The sequence below is a fragment of the Cimex lectularius genome, unplaced genomic scaffold (genome assembly GCF_000648675.2).
Source record: "Cimex lectularius strain Harlan isolate CLEC.00 unplaced genomic scaffold, Clec_2.1 scaffold185, whole genome shotgun sequence".
In the NCBI taxonomy this organism is placed as follows: domain Eukaryota; kingdom Metazoa; phylum Arthropoda; class Insecta; order Hemiptera; family Cimicidae; genus Cimex; species Cimex lectularius.
Genome location: NW_019392756.1, coordinates 148,226 through 161,056, shown reverse-complemented (window position 1 = coordinate 161,056; position 12,831 = coordinate 148,226). Strand labels below are relative to the sequence as shown.

The following is a 12,831-nucleotide window of genomic DNA, read 5'->3' as shown; positions in this document are numbered from 1 at the left end:
CGGATACCTATCCGCCACTTATTGTGAATTTGCCCTGGTTTCGCAAAAAAAAAAAAAAAAAGCAACTGAAAATTGAAATTTCCCATTTTTTAATATTTTTATTTCGCCTTATCATTTATACAGCATTTTTTATGTAGTTTACAATAAAAATTTAGCAAAGGCAATCAATGTTTATCAATAAACCAAAAAATTAAAAAAAAATTCTTTTTTCATGTAAACTAGGTCATATTTTTTTTTACCTTTAAACTAATATGAAATTTCGTTTTAGCACCTCTGAAGACCCCTAAATATAAATTTTTGTTTGAATTTAAATTTAACTATTTTTTCCCCTTAAAATTTTTCGGATTTTTATGAAGTCGTTATCGGAATATTTTATTGAAACGGCTATAATTCAAAAATGGCTATAATGATTTTAACTTCAAACATACTATTTGAAAAAAGAGGAAGGAAGCTTTTCAAGCGTCATAAAAATATGTAATAGATTGCTATAAGAAAATACACATTATAGGAAAATTATTTGTCAAAAATTAACCTCGTTTTTTTTAATGCAACTAATTGTCTGATTTTAGTGTTTAATACATTTAAAAGATTTCTATAAGAAAATACACATTATAGGAAAATTATTTGTCAAAAATTAACCTCGTTTTTTTTTTTAAATGGAAATAATTGTCCGATTTTAGTGTTTGTTACAGTTACAGCTTTAAGACTTAATTACAAGGGGACGACCAAGTTGATGTATAACTGATTTGGACCAAACTTTTTTTGGCGATTCTACAATCCAAAATATCGGACACGTATTCCTCCACTTGTGAATGGCCCTGGTTTCGCCAAAAAAATTGAAAGTTGAAATTTACCGTTTTTTAATATTTTTATTTTGCCGTTCTACTTGCTCCAAAGAAATGTGAATACATAATTTTATATCATTTTTTCTATGGATTGCAATCAAAATATAGTAAAACCTATCAAGTCTTCACTATCTATTATTATTGTTATTATATTTTGACTATTCTGTTTTGAGGCTGCTTACCTTTTGAACTAATAAATGAATAACAGGTCTGTAACCTCCTTGAAGAGTCATGCTTTGTGTGTATTTACAGTAATCTTGATAAAGTAATTAATTTAATTAATATTAGTGCAAATTTGACTCGAAATGTCGCATAAGAAACGTTTTAAACAAGGCAGGGAAAGGAAGAGGTTGGACGGCGTTTATAACTCTTTCGAAGGGATGTCGCTTAACGAGTCCAGAGGTATTCATGAGGTATCAAACGTCTCGACAATCACAAAAGTTTCTTTCAGTCTGCAGTTTTCAAGTCGCCATGTGGGATTTCAAGCACTGCGACCCGAAGAAGTGTACGGGGAAGAAGCTCGAAAGGCTACACTTGATCAGGACCTTGAAGATCGGGCAGAAGTTCAGTGGCGTCGTACTGTCCCCAATAGGAGAAAAGGTACACTACAACCGAAATCGGAATCTTTGGCTAAATTAATTACAGTGCGTGTCGCCAGAAGATAGGGAGATTGTACTACGTGGTGGGATTGCCGTCGTCGACTGTTCCTGGGCAAGGATTGAAGAGGTACCGTTTGAAAAGATGCGTACTCAACATCCCAGACTTTTACCGTTCCTAGTCGCAGCGAACCGTATCAACTACGGTAAACCTCTCAAGCTTTCTTGCGTTGAAGCAATAGCAGGTCTTCTTTACATAACAGGTATACTTGCAGTATTTTTAATTGGTATCGATGAGTCGACAGATCATCCCAAAATATTGCTTACTGCATTGATTTTCCGATTTGTGCCGTGTTTATAAAAGTACATACAAATTCATCCAGGCTTTAAAGAAGAGGCGGAGAAATACCTCGATAAGTTTTCATGGGGTCTTCACTTCCTCGAGCTGAATGGTGAACTCCTCAACAAGTATTCGGAATGTAAAAACAGCACGGAAGTTGTCCAAGTGCAAAATGCTTATATCGAAGAGGGAATTGACACAAGAAACAAACGTAAGGCCTTTACCAATATGTTTCATCTTTTAGTAATATGCTAGAAAATAATATAATATGTTTTATATGTTTAGGCCAACTAAGTTGTGATCAGTCTTCAGAAGAGGAAGATTCTGAAGATGAAACTTGCGAGAGTAAGTCATTTTAATTTTAATTAATATATATATATTTTTTACTCCTTGGCTGTCTAGTGATAGGCTTGGGCCATTTGGAAGTGGGTCAAGATGTATCATTCTCCAATTCATCCCGAGTGGCCATTATGCACCGCAAATGAAATTGGCAAGGGGAGTGGACTCGGCATACTACAGGTGGTGCATGCAGTGCAATTGGGGGAGCTGGAGAATTGGTTGGCCATGGAACAAAGGGTTACTGAGTGAAGACCTTTGCCGAAGATGCGGTGGGCAACCAATATCTCCATGACTAGTCAAATACATGCCCTCTACCTTGTCGTATTCTGTATTTCCTGAAGCATAGGGATGAAGAGAAATGTGCAGCCTTTCTACTTTCCTGGGAGCCAGGTGGAAGTGGTGGATTTTCCTGATTATCGATGTCCTTGGTGTTCTGTAATCCAAGGAAAAAAAAAAAACAGAGACCTATATGCCATTGTGGCTTATAGCCCAATCTTCTGCTCCCGGCGGTTCGGCTCTCCATTGGCTCAACCAGCCAGAAGGGGTTAGGCACAAGGGATCTGTGGAGGGGTTCTGTGATGCCTTTTCTGGGTAATCACAGCCTGTGGACCAATTCAATGAGGGATGCGATGAGGAGACTCCAGTATGAGTAGAGCTGTGGAGGATCATTCAAAAATAATAGAGGCATGATCCATGATCGGTGGCTTCAGGTCATAATTGCTGTTCTGTTGAAACTCCCTTCTGAGGACTAGACTCAGGGGTGATCAAGTCGTAGTCCTCAAGGCAAATAGAAGGCATTGAGGGAACAGAACTACACCAGAAATGATTCTTTCAAGCAGCTGATTAGTGGGGTCATGAAGGTACATACTGAGCGTAAAAACCTCTCAAGGCTCTCGGAGTTGAACAACTCCCGAGAATGCTCATCCAGCTTTCCCTAGCTGCTATGAAGTCCTCGCTGTCCATAAGTCCGCGGACATATAGACAGAGTGAAGCTTTTCAGCCACTCGTCTGATGATTCCAGCTATAGAGTCCATCCAACAGTGATGAACCCTGACAAGTTAACGGTACACGATTAGACCTGATGTGTGGGTGAAGCAGGGTATCGGCAGACCCGCACCAAAGGAAGTGAACAAAACTGGAAAAGGGTTTCAGGGAAGAAACCTACACACAAATTTAATTGAGTATATCATATTTTTTATTTTTAGGAAAGTTAAACAGTGATGGATCATCAGATGAAGAAGAAGCTGAAGATGAAAACAAAATTGAGGAAGAATCTAAACCAGAAGTCAAAGAAGATAAAACCAAATGACTTATTTTCAATTCTCTTATTGTGTAAATAAAAGTTATTTTCAATTTATGATCATTTGCTGTTTATTCACACGACATGACATTAATATCAATCCTGCTGGACAGGAACGCTAGGAAATCACCACAGATATCACAAGGGTTCACTCATTGACTTGGTGACTCATCACTATAAGATTTCTGAGTTTCTAAATTTATCATAATTTACAATAGTTATTTAGTTTATATAACAATAGTTATTTACAATAGTTAGGAATAAAAATACTGGGCCTAAGACAAACCCTTGTGGGCATCCTTTTTTAACCTCTTGGTCTGAGGTGTGCCTTGTCCTATGAAGTAGCTCGCTGTAACTCTGAAAATGATTTGGGTTTAAATGTTTAAAAAAAGTTTTTCTTTTTTTTGTGTACTTGACTGTATATTTTGCATAGAACAACCAAGTCTTTCCATCCCCCATATTGTCATTTCAGAATTTTGGCATTATGGATATTGGATCTGCAAGACTGCGATCAAATGTTGATCTGTTTTGTCTTCCAGATTTTACAGGGTATTTGGAACTTATGCTCTACCTAATGATTGCATCTTTGCCTCGACTTGGCTAATTAGACAGAATGGAGGGCCAGCATGTCCTTCGATGTATTTTAGTAGTTATCCTCTGACCGTTACAGTTTTTTGCTTTTACTTCTCTGCTTTGGCTGCACATCATTAAGTTAAATTTGTATACAGTGTCCCAAGGGCTTTTGAGCTCAATACCAATCCTCGATCTTGCCATTATGCTCAGTTTGGTGAAAGTGCACTGCATTGCCTCTTATTTTGGGGATGTCTGGTTGCGTATTTCTCCTAGCAATATCCCCAGACATTTTAAGCTGTTGCTAGGCTTTTTTGGATTTTTGTTCATTAGAGATGTAACTAGAACTTTACAGAAATCACCCAAACACTGAAGATGCCGAAACATGTTTGACTAACAAAATTTGCGAGGATAGGCAAATCAAGATGATAGGTAATCACCAAACAATAAAATCATTTTTAAAAAACTCACGTTGATTTTGGTAATTATTTCATTTTTGGTTGTGACAAAACTGGGTGTTTTGTTCCTTTTTGTTTAGGACGGAGATGGTCATATTTTACTCCTGGATTGCTGTTTTTGTTTAAAACCTTTTAAAAGGGCTGTTGTTTTTTGCTTTGTAAGGTATTGTCTATTTTGACTTTTTATTTATGTAAGAACTTTCCTTCTATCTCAACCTACTACCTTTCACATTTACCTGTTTCTGCCATTTTTCAAGTGTCGTGTAAACAGGATTCCATTCTTAATGACTTATGAAAATGGTCACGGCGAGTTGTTAGTGAATGTATTACTTTCTTTACTTACTATAATAATACACTTATGTTTAGTGGTCTAATTGACCATATTCATTATTCTTTTGATGTAAGGTCTTAGTTGAAATGAAAAAGTGGGATTCGAACCCACGACCTTTGGAACAATACGCCGCTGTTCTAACCAATGGAGCTATCGTGACTTCGATCCACTCGGATACCAACTCCCCATCTCAACCTAAAACCAAAATGAATGTGAAAATTGGCAAAAAGAGGTAAAATGGGAAAGATTGTAGGATAAAATGGAGAGTTGGTATCCGAGTGGATTGAAGTCACGATAGCTCAAGTTGTTAGATTAGCGGGGTATTGAGTTGTGGGTTCGAATCCCGCTCATGACATTAGCTTTTTCATCTCAACCAAGACCTTAGATAAAAAGAATAATTAATTGAAATAATTAATATGGTCAATTAGACCACTAAACATAAATGGATTATTTTATTATATGTTTTATTATTATTATTGCTGTTGTTATTATTTTATTGTTTATAAACTTAATTTATTTCTAATGTAAGTACATGTAAGGGAGTATAAAGCCTTATTTGTACCTTTAAAATAAATAATAGATATAATAATGAAAAATATCGTTTGATAGTTTAAATGACGTCAGGAAAAAGTATGACGTCACAATGGGTCGACATGCGACTTAACCTCCCCATTTCGGCGTGTTTTTACATCCGCGACCCGACACTCCCTGATTAATCAGTTTTTTCGATTTATTTAGGGCCGTGTATTTTAATTAATTAATTTTTGTCTCACTGCCTTGAAATGACTGAGGTCCGGTTCACGCCGAGGGCCTACTGCAAGATAATACTGCATGCGGCCAAATACCCGCATTGTGCCATCAACGGAATAATGCTGGCGGACGCGGACGTGAAGGAGTCGAAATCCAAGCCCCTCGTTATAGTTGACGTTGTGCCGCTTTTCCACCTTTGCCTCCATTTAACGCCTATGGCAGAGCTCGCCCTCACTCAGGTAAAATAATAATAATTATTATTATTTAAAAAATTGATCCAAAAATCTTGTTTTTCAGGTCGACACCGTGTCAAAAGCCCTTGGCCAGAGAATGGCAGGTTATTACACGGCTAACGAAAGCTTGCATGACATGAGGTAATTTTATTTTATTTTGAAAATGTATGATTTGTACTTCAATCATCACCGACCATCTAAGATGAATTATTACATATTCTCAACTCACCGAGCGTCAGGATCACAAGGTTTATGTCCTTGGTTGTCCATGTTCATGGTTAACAAAAGATGTCATCTCGGCGTCCGTGTTGTTCAGTGTCCATTTCATATCGGTTGAATCTGCTCAATCTGTACTGCTATACCTGAGCGACCTGAGAATAGCAGGGAAATTTTTAAATTCATTGAGTTATTTCTGCCAGTTGCCCTGAAAAGCCACATATTTAAGCATGATCTAGTTGTTTGGACTGTTCGCCTTCCCAGTGTTGAACTTCATGACCCTTCAGGCACGGAAAAATGTAACCATCTTGTGTATTTACTGAAAAACTGCTACAATGCTGATTTTTCATAATATTATCAAGTGTTATCGTTCATCTTTTAGACAGTTGATTTAATGTATTAAAAATACAATGTCCAAGTCGAAACACTTTCGACGTATGCACGAGGAAAGAAGGAAGGGATTTTGACTAGTAATCAACAGCTGTCAAATTGTGAATGCTGTTCTGTCGCTTGTTATTTTTCGTTGTCTCAACTGGGATATTTGAAGTTTAATTACAAATATTGGCTCTTTATAGAGAGCTAGTAGGCCTATTAATGGTAAAATTGCTAACACTGTAACTCCAAAGTGTCCCATTGCTTGTCGATTTGTTCATCGTCTCAAGTGGCATGGTTGAATTTTTACATTAATATTTAAAGTTTAAGTTTCATACCTTGGTTCCTTATAGAGAGCTATAGGCATCTCCACTTGAATATTTCTGTCCCTTATTTTAAATAAAAACATCATGTCGATGAGTATACATATGCATTAAACTCACAGTCAACTGGAAAAAAAAAACATGAGTTAGTTAAAAATGGTGATTTAATGTAATGTTTGACAAATTTAAGGCTAATCATAAAAACTTTATTCATAATGATAAAAATTATAAATTATATTTGTGTACAATTTATTCATTGGTGCTTGTGGGTGTTTCAGCTTAGAGAAACCAGCGACAAAAGTTGCCGACAAAATCAACGACATATACCCACCATCGTATGTCGCAATAGTAAGTGGTTGACTTTTAAACATTGGATGCTCAGTTTATACCAAGAACATCCATTAATACTACATCAATTAAGCTTAAAGTAAAATAATTGTTTAATGGTTCAGATCGATCAGCGGAAGCTGACGCTCACCGTTGAAGAGCCTGCGCTTGTGCTGCTTAACTGCCCCGAAGGAAAATGGGAGTATATGGACCAAAGCAGGTAGGTTTTTAAAATATATATTTAAAAAAAATATATATATATACATATGAACAATTTTCAGTTACGTCGTCGATGACGAGTGCAGGAGGGTGGCAGCGAGCCTGCTCCACCGACAGGCTGACAAGCAACTCGTTGACTTCGACAACCACCTGGATGACTTCCACGCCAGCTGGAGGAACCTGGAACTGAATGAACAAATCGACGCCCTTGTACAAACCCCTGATAAGATCGAATGAAATTTTTTTTTTGATTTTTTTAAATTCATTATTTTAATAAAATATAAATTAAAACTTTATTAGTCATTAATTTCATTCAATTTAGTCATTTATTTTACTTTTTTTTTAATGTGCACTTTTTTATTTATTTTATCTTTCAAAACTAGTTGAAATTTAAATAAATATATATTATTATTAATTTTTTTCATGTTTTGTTATAAACTATTTTATTTGTTTTAATATATGTTCATATATCATTTCCCGTGTGTCCTTATATTGATCATGGAGATCATTAATGAAAAATCTTAGAAAAAGGCAAAACAAAATGATGACGAGGCTAATATGCCAGTTCAACACACTCTGACGATCGCCTAGTAAAAAGTACAATAAGAGCTTACAAGCAGCAGAAGAGAAAGAAAAAAGGTAAAAGCATCCATAACACAACTATCCAGGATTGATCATGATGGTTCCGACAATTTATAATTTCTATTAAAAAAAAAAATAAAGAGAATAATAAGTATGTTTATTACAATAGCTTAAATATAGACAAAATAATCTTATTTTATGTGGATTGTTTATTATTATTATTATCTTGGGCATAAGGCGTGTCTTCCTCCATCAATTGACAGATGTGTCGCAGTGATAAAACTCGCCTGATCGCTTGCCAGGAATACTATCCCATCAGCAACTTCATCCGGTTGGCCTGGCCGTCCCAATGCGTGCGTCTCTTTAGACCTTTCTAAGAATTTTTTATATTGTTCTTCATCTAGACCTCCTCGCTTTTGCAGTTCTGTCACTACGACGCCGGGGTTGACCGAGTTGACGCGTACTCCCTTCGGTGCTAGTTCTAAAGCGACACACCTTGTGAACTGATCGACAGCCGATTTCGACATATTATAAGCAAGGACTCCTGCGAACGATCTCAAACCATTGACGCTTGAGACGTTTACAATGTTACCTTTTGTCTTGACTAGTTGTGGTACGGATAGCATGGTCAGGTGGTACATCGACCTGACGTTCGTCCTGAAAACCCTGTCATACTGTTCGAGCGATGTATTCTCGATGCTGCCAAGCTCAACTATCCCTGCGTTATTGACGAGTACGTCTAGCTTGTCGTAGCACTTCATAGTGGATGAGAAAATCCTCTCGGTGTCTTTTTCGGAGTCGAGAGAGCCTGCCACAACGAAAGGCCGGCAGCCGGACGCCTCCTTGCACTTGTCGGCGACTTTCGCCAAGTTCTTCTCGTTCCTCCCTGTCAGGGCGAGCAGGCCGCCCAGCCTGCTGAACTTCACAGCGGTCGCCGCGCCTATTCCAGAAGAAGCTCCTGTTATAAGAACTACCTTCTTCGCAAAATTCATTTTTTCTATTATATCGACCAACAGCCTACTCTAATTATGAATGTTGATACAATTAAAACTGATCTTTCAACATTATCTTGCCAATAAATCTGAATATTAAAAAAAAAATCACGACAAAAAAATTGATAATTTAATAGAGATACCTGACTGAATTGTACCTTCCCTCTTAGACTTATCAGTGAAATAAATAATAATTTAGGCTTCCCTCGTATTTCTAATAAATCCTTCAATTAATCAATTAAATTAAATAACAAATAAATTTGAAACTAGTATTTTTTTGAATAGTACAAAAAAATCGATAGGTACTTTTCGCCAGATTATACCCGTTAAGGTTATAACAGGACTAGAGGTTATCAGTGAAGAACCGCTCCAACAGATAATTATTTCAGGAAAAGAAGAAAAAAACAATCCATTGTTTCATGGAACATTCAAAATTCTATGGTTCGTATTTTATTACTTCAATATTTTCAATATAATTACTTACAGAGTCCATCCTCATTCTTCAAGGCTTGTCTGAGGCTTAAACTCAGCATTCAAGAAGTTTTTTGCCCAATTTTGTGGCCATATTTGATCCAAACTTAGTGATATATCATATTAATTCTTCAGCTGAAATCAAAAGTATTCAGTTAGGATGTGCTTGTTTGTCAACGTCCCTGACAGCTTTGTCAGATCGGAGATTTCATGAGGGATCAGTAGTAAGCCTACACTGCCCTATTCTTAGGCTTCCCAACTTAATTGATGATCGAACGGTGAAGGGGCATTGTTTAACTATTATGGTTCAAATTTCTCATTTTGCTGCTCAGTCAGCAAGTTCACTACCACAATGTCCTGGTATCCACATGAATATGAGGCATTCTTCGATCAAAGTTATCCTACAGATAGAAGTATTGGCTGGATTCTTGTAAATTTTGTCAAATTAAGGTACAAGTTTAAGCTCTGGAAGTTGCCAGTTGATGAAGAACCTGGATTTCAAAGTCATTGGTGTTATGTTAAGGTCTGTTTGGGAATAAGGGTGAGATTGGGTTAAAGCAGTTAAAATAATTTTAAAATTGATGACTGTTGGTCTGCAAGTCGGTGAACCGCACTATGGGTGCTGACTGAAAATAGCGCAAAGTCGAGCATAGACACCTCAACTAAGTCATGTGCCGAATTTTATATTTAAATGGAAATTTTCTCTCGCGGTAAATATTATTTACTGGGCCGTTACCAAATGGCTGATGTGATGTCAGGGTTATAAACGGGTTAAGTTAAGAAAATAAGTTCACTAGTTTTCGTGGTCCGTTTGGCCAAGTAATATTTTTCAATTAATAAGGGTTTTTATGTGTGGTGATTAGTGACTGTTAATCAATATTTATTTAGAAATCGTGAGATGTGGTCTGGTGTGATGTAGGTATCAGAAAAACATTTTCTTTATCGTACCAACGTTTCGATCTTTATTGAGATCATCTTCAGGGCCTGGGATTTACCAACATTGTTTACATATAACAATTACATTTTGGATGTGGAAAAGTGAATTTATACAATGCAAAATAATTTTTTATGTATTCAATGCAAGTATTTCTACTTACTCAAAGCGGTTGTCTTCTGTGTAATTATGCCATTCATTGGCACGATAAAGAAAATGTTTTTCTGAAACATTCTCACTATTTCTAAATAAATTAAGGTTTTTAGTTGAGATAAAAAAGTCATTGTCACGAGCGGGATTCAAACCCACTAGGCGCTAGATACGCCGGTGCTCTACCACTTGAGCTATCGTGACCTCGATCCACTAACTTCCCATCTCAACCTCACCTCTTAAATTTTCCCCCTTTTTGCCATTTTTCAAATCTATTTGATTCTCGGCGACAAATGAAATGGCTACGGAGAGCTTTAGGGAAGGTATACTTCATTTTAACTTACTAAATTCACTAGTTTTCGTAATTAATATATTTTAATTAATTAAGGCTTTTAGTTGAGATAAAAAAGTCAGTGTCACGAGCGGGATATGAAAATAAAGGTTATTTTTTTAGGTGGAACAAGAAGAATAAGCTGTAAAATGTTAATAGGATGTCAGGGTGTAAGTCAGTCAAGGTAGTATAATTTAAGCAGGTCAAACCAATTTTTATGCAATGAAAAGGTTATTTCTGATATAGAAAAATAAAAATAAATACACTTATAAACTGATATGATGTCAAGGAAATAAGCGGGCTGTGGCAGTAGTGTAAAAAAATCTGTGAAAATAAGGTCAGTTTTGAGGTGCAACAAGAAGAATATCCTATAAAACGTTATACGATGTCAGGGTATAAGTAGGCCACGATAGTACAATCTAAATAAGTCAAACCAATTTTTATTAAATGAAAAAGTCGTTTCTGGCATGGAAAAATCCTTATAAACTGAGTCAGGGATATAAGTGTGTTGAGGCAGTACAATGTAAATAAGTAAAACTAATTATATTCAATTTAAAAAAGTTGTTTCTTCCTTGAAACAAGACAAAGTCACTATAAACTGGTGATGCATTAGGGTTATAAGCAGGTCAAGGCAGTAAAATGTAAAAAAAATTATGAAAATGTCATTTTTGTTGTGGACAAGAAGAATATCCTGTAAAATGTTAATGTGATGTCAGGGTTATAAGTCAAGGTAGTACAATCTAAATAAATCAAACCAATTTCATTATATGGAAAGGTCGTTTCTGGCATGAAACAATAAAAATACTTATAAACTGATCCCATGTCAGGTAATAAGCAGGTTGGGGCAGTACAATAAGTAAAACTAATATTCTATAGAAATAAGGTCATTTTTGTTGTGGAACAAGAAGAGTACGTAACTGTTGATGCAATGTCAGGGTTATAAGCAGGTTGTACTTCAATGCTGATTGCTCTGAATGATTTTCTTAAACAAAAATATTTCTTTTATAATTATAACTATTCTAAGATTGTTGATTGAGGGACAAAATGGTGATGTGTTTTATGATCTAGGATGATGTATTTAAAAAAAAAGTTTTTATACATTTTTGAAAATCTGTCCCTAGATGCCTTATATCACCGTGAGAGGCAACTTAGGCAGTAACTACACTCAAATCAACGAGTTACCCAGGGCCGAGGCTGATGAGTTGTCCCAGAGTCTGAGGCGCGGCGTCAAGTCTGAGGATTTGAACGAAATCATCTTTAACAACTCGGTTGAAGTCGTCATTAACGAGCTTGAGTTCCGCTTCGGCTATAAGGTTGTATCAAGTTCCAACTCCGCCGGCCATACGCACAGCCCGGAAGTCACTTTGTGGGTCATGCAAAAGGACATGATCGCCCTTGGCGTTGGAAACTTTCCATATCATTAGAAAAAAGTACTATAAACATAAGGTTTGTTTTAAACTCTCATTTGCATTGTTGAATGTGTTAAAAAAAAAAACCTTTTTCACTGTTTCAAACTCACAATTTGTTCATCCCTGATCATTTAATACCTGTCTTTTTTCAGATGCACAGTTCAGTTGGACTGAAATATTTAATTACATTTGGGTGATCTTATGCAACAAATTTAAGTTAAAGATAATTCAGATGAATGATAAACCGTAGTACATACGTGGTCCTTTATGTGAAAATGTTTTGTCTTTACACAATTGTTCCAAAATTATATTTAGAAAATGTCTAAAACAAAAATATATTGTCATGATTTTTAAGGAACGGAGTGGACAGGCCAGGCCAGCGTATCAACAACATGCCTTATGTGTTCATCCGTGGTAATCCTTGTCCTTAAGTTCGAACTTAATTAGAAAATTCTCATTTTTTTTTTTTCAGGTACACTAGGCATAGCGAACACACGTATCTATGGGCTGCCGCTGGCGGAGGTGGAACAATTGAGCTGCTCGGGTCTGAGGGTCGAATTCACCAAAGACGCCGTAGTTGCTTACAATGCCGTCATGTACGTTGTGAACCAGTTGGAATTCTTGCTGGGTTATGCAGTGACCCACTCGGCAAGCCAAAAGCAGTACATCATATTGACGCTGTATCGTGAATAAGCGATTTTAAATTTTAAACTATAAATATAAGTTGGATAAAGACTGTTTAA

The 12,831-nt window shown here is 36.3% G+C and overlaps 4 protein-coding genes across 6 annotated transcripts in view; 2 read left to right on the top strand and 2 right to left on the bottom strand.

The window, feature by feature from the left end:
- The window catches only part of LOC106663019, a 66,861-nt gene extending 59,940 nt beyond the window's left edge, over positions 1-6,921 (bottom strand). The window contains exons 1-2 of one of the 2 annotated variants that reach the window (XM_024227331.1): positions 6,689-6,921; positions 5,992-6,133 (exon numbers count right to left, since the gene is read on the bottom strand). The gene's annotated coding sequence lies outside the window, so the exon portion shown is untranslated. Of the gene's footprint in view, positions 1-5,991 lie in introns of both variants that reach the window. The other variant, XM_024227330.1, reaches the window with a different exon arrangement.
- On the top strand, positions 902-3,483 carry LOC106663013 (ribosome biogenesis protein TSR3 homolog). Of its 2 annotated transcripts, XM_014387491.2 has the most exons (7): positions 902-1,053; positions 1,134-1,247; positions 1,297-1,445; positions 1,491-1,704; positions 1,825-1,992; positions 2,067-2,126; positions 3,326-3,483. In XM_014387491.2, the coding sequence occupies exons 2-7, from the start codon at positions 1,151-1,153 to the stop codon at positions 3,427-3,429; spliced, it is 792 nt and encodes a 263-aa protein (XP_014242977.1). In that variant the 5' UTR covers positions 902-1,053; positions 1,134-1,150; the 3' UTR covers positions 3,430-3,483. The 2 variants fall into 2 exon arrangements, with proteins under 2 accessions (XP_014242977.1, XP_014242978.1); XM_014387492.2 differs by lacking the exon at positions 3,326-3,483 and adding an exon at positions 2,184-2,565 and having other exon boundaries at positions 1,042-1,247.
- LOC106663016 (ER membrane protein complex subunit 8) lies at positions 5,434-7,530 on the top strand. Its single transcript, XM_014387497.2, has 5 exons — positions 5,434-5,768; positions 5,827-5,903; positions 6,952-7,021; positions 7,126-7,220; positions 7,282-7,530. The coding sequence occupies exons 1-5, from the start codon at positions 5,562-5,564 to the stop codon at positions 7,454-7,456; spliced, it is 624 nt and encodes a 207-aa protein (XP_014242983.1). The 5' UTR covers positions 5,434-5,561; the 3' UTR covers positions 7,457-7,530.
- Positions 7,531-7,884: 354 nt separating this feature from the next.
- LOC106663014 (uncharacterized oxidoreductase TM_0325-like) lies at positions 7,885-9,100 on the bottom strand. Its single transcript, XM_014387493.2, has one exon. It carries the CDS (start codon positions 8,791-8,793, stop codon positions 8,023-8,025), a length of 771 nt encoding a protein of 256 aa, XP_014242979.1. The 5' UTR covers positions 8,794-9,100; the 3' UTR covers positions 7,885-8,022.
- Positions 9,101-12,831: the final 3,731 nt, after the last annotated feature.

Excerpts from the sequence above, each read along its gene's own strand:
- LOC106663013 (XM_014387491.2), top strand. The coding sequence starts at position 1,151 with ATGTCGCATAAGAAACGTTTTAAACAAGGCAGGGAAAGGAAGAGGTTG. Across the intron at positions 1,248-1,296 it reads GTCGCTTAACGAGTCCAGAG|TCTGCAGTTTTCAAGTCGCC; the intron begins GTATTCATGAGG and ends AGTTTCTTTCAG. Across the intron at positions 1,705-1,824 it reads AGGTCTTCTTTACATAACAG|GCTTTAAAGAAGAGGCGGAG; the intron begins GTATACTTGCAG and ends AAATTCATCCAG.
- LOC106663016 (XM_014387497.2), top strand. The coding sequence starts at position 5,562 with ATGACTGAGGTCCGGTTCACGCCGAGGGCCTACTGCAAGATAATACTG. Across the intron at positions 5,769-5,826 it reads CAGAGCTCGCCCTCACTCAG|GTCGACACCGTGTCAAAAGC; the intron begins GTAAAATAATAA and ends CTTGTTTTTCAG. Across the intron at positions 7,221-7,281 it reads GAGTATATGGACCAAAGCAG|TTACGTCGTCGATGACGAGT; the intron begins GTAGGTTTTTAA and ends AACAATTTTCAG.
- LOC106663014 (XM_014387493.2), bottom strand. The coding sequence starts at position 8,793 with ATGAATTTTGCGAAGAAGGTAGTTCTTATAACAGGAGCTTCTTCTGGA.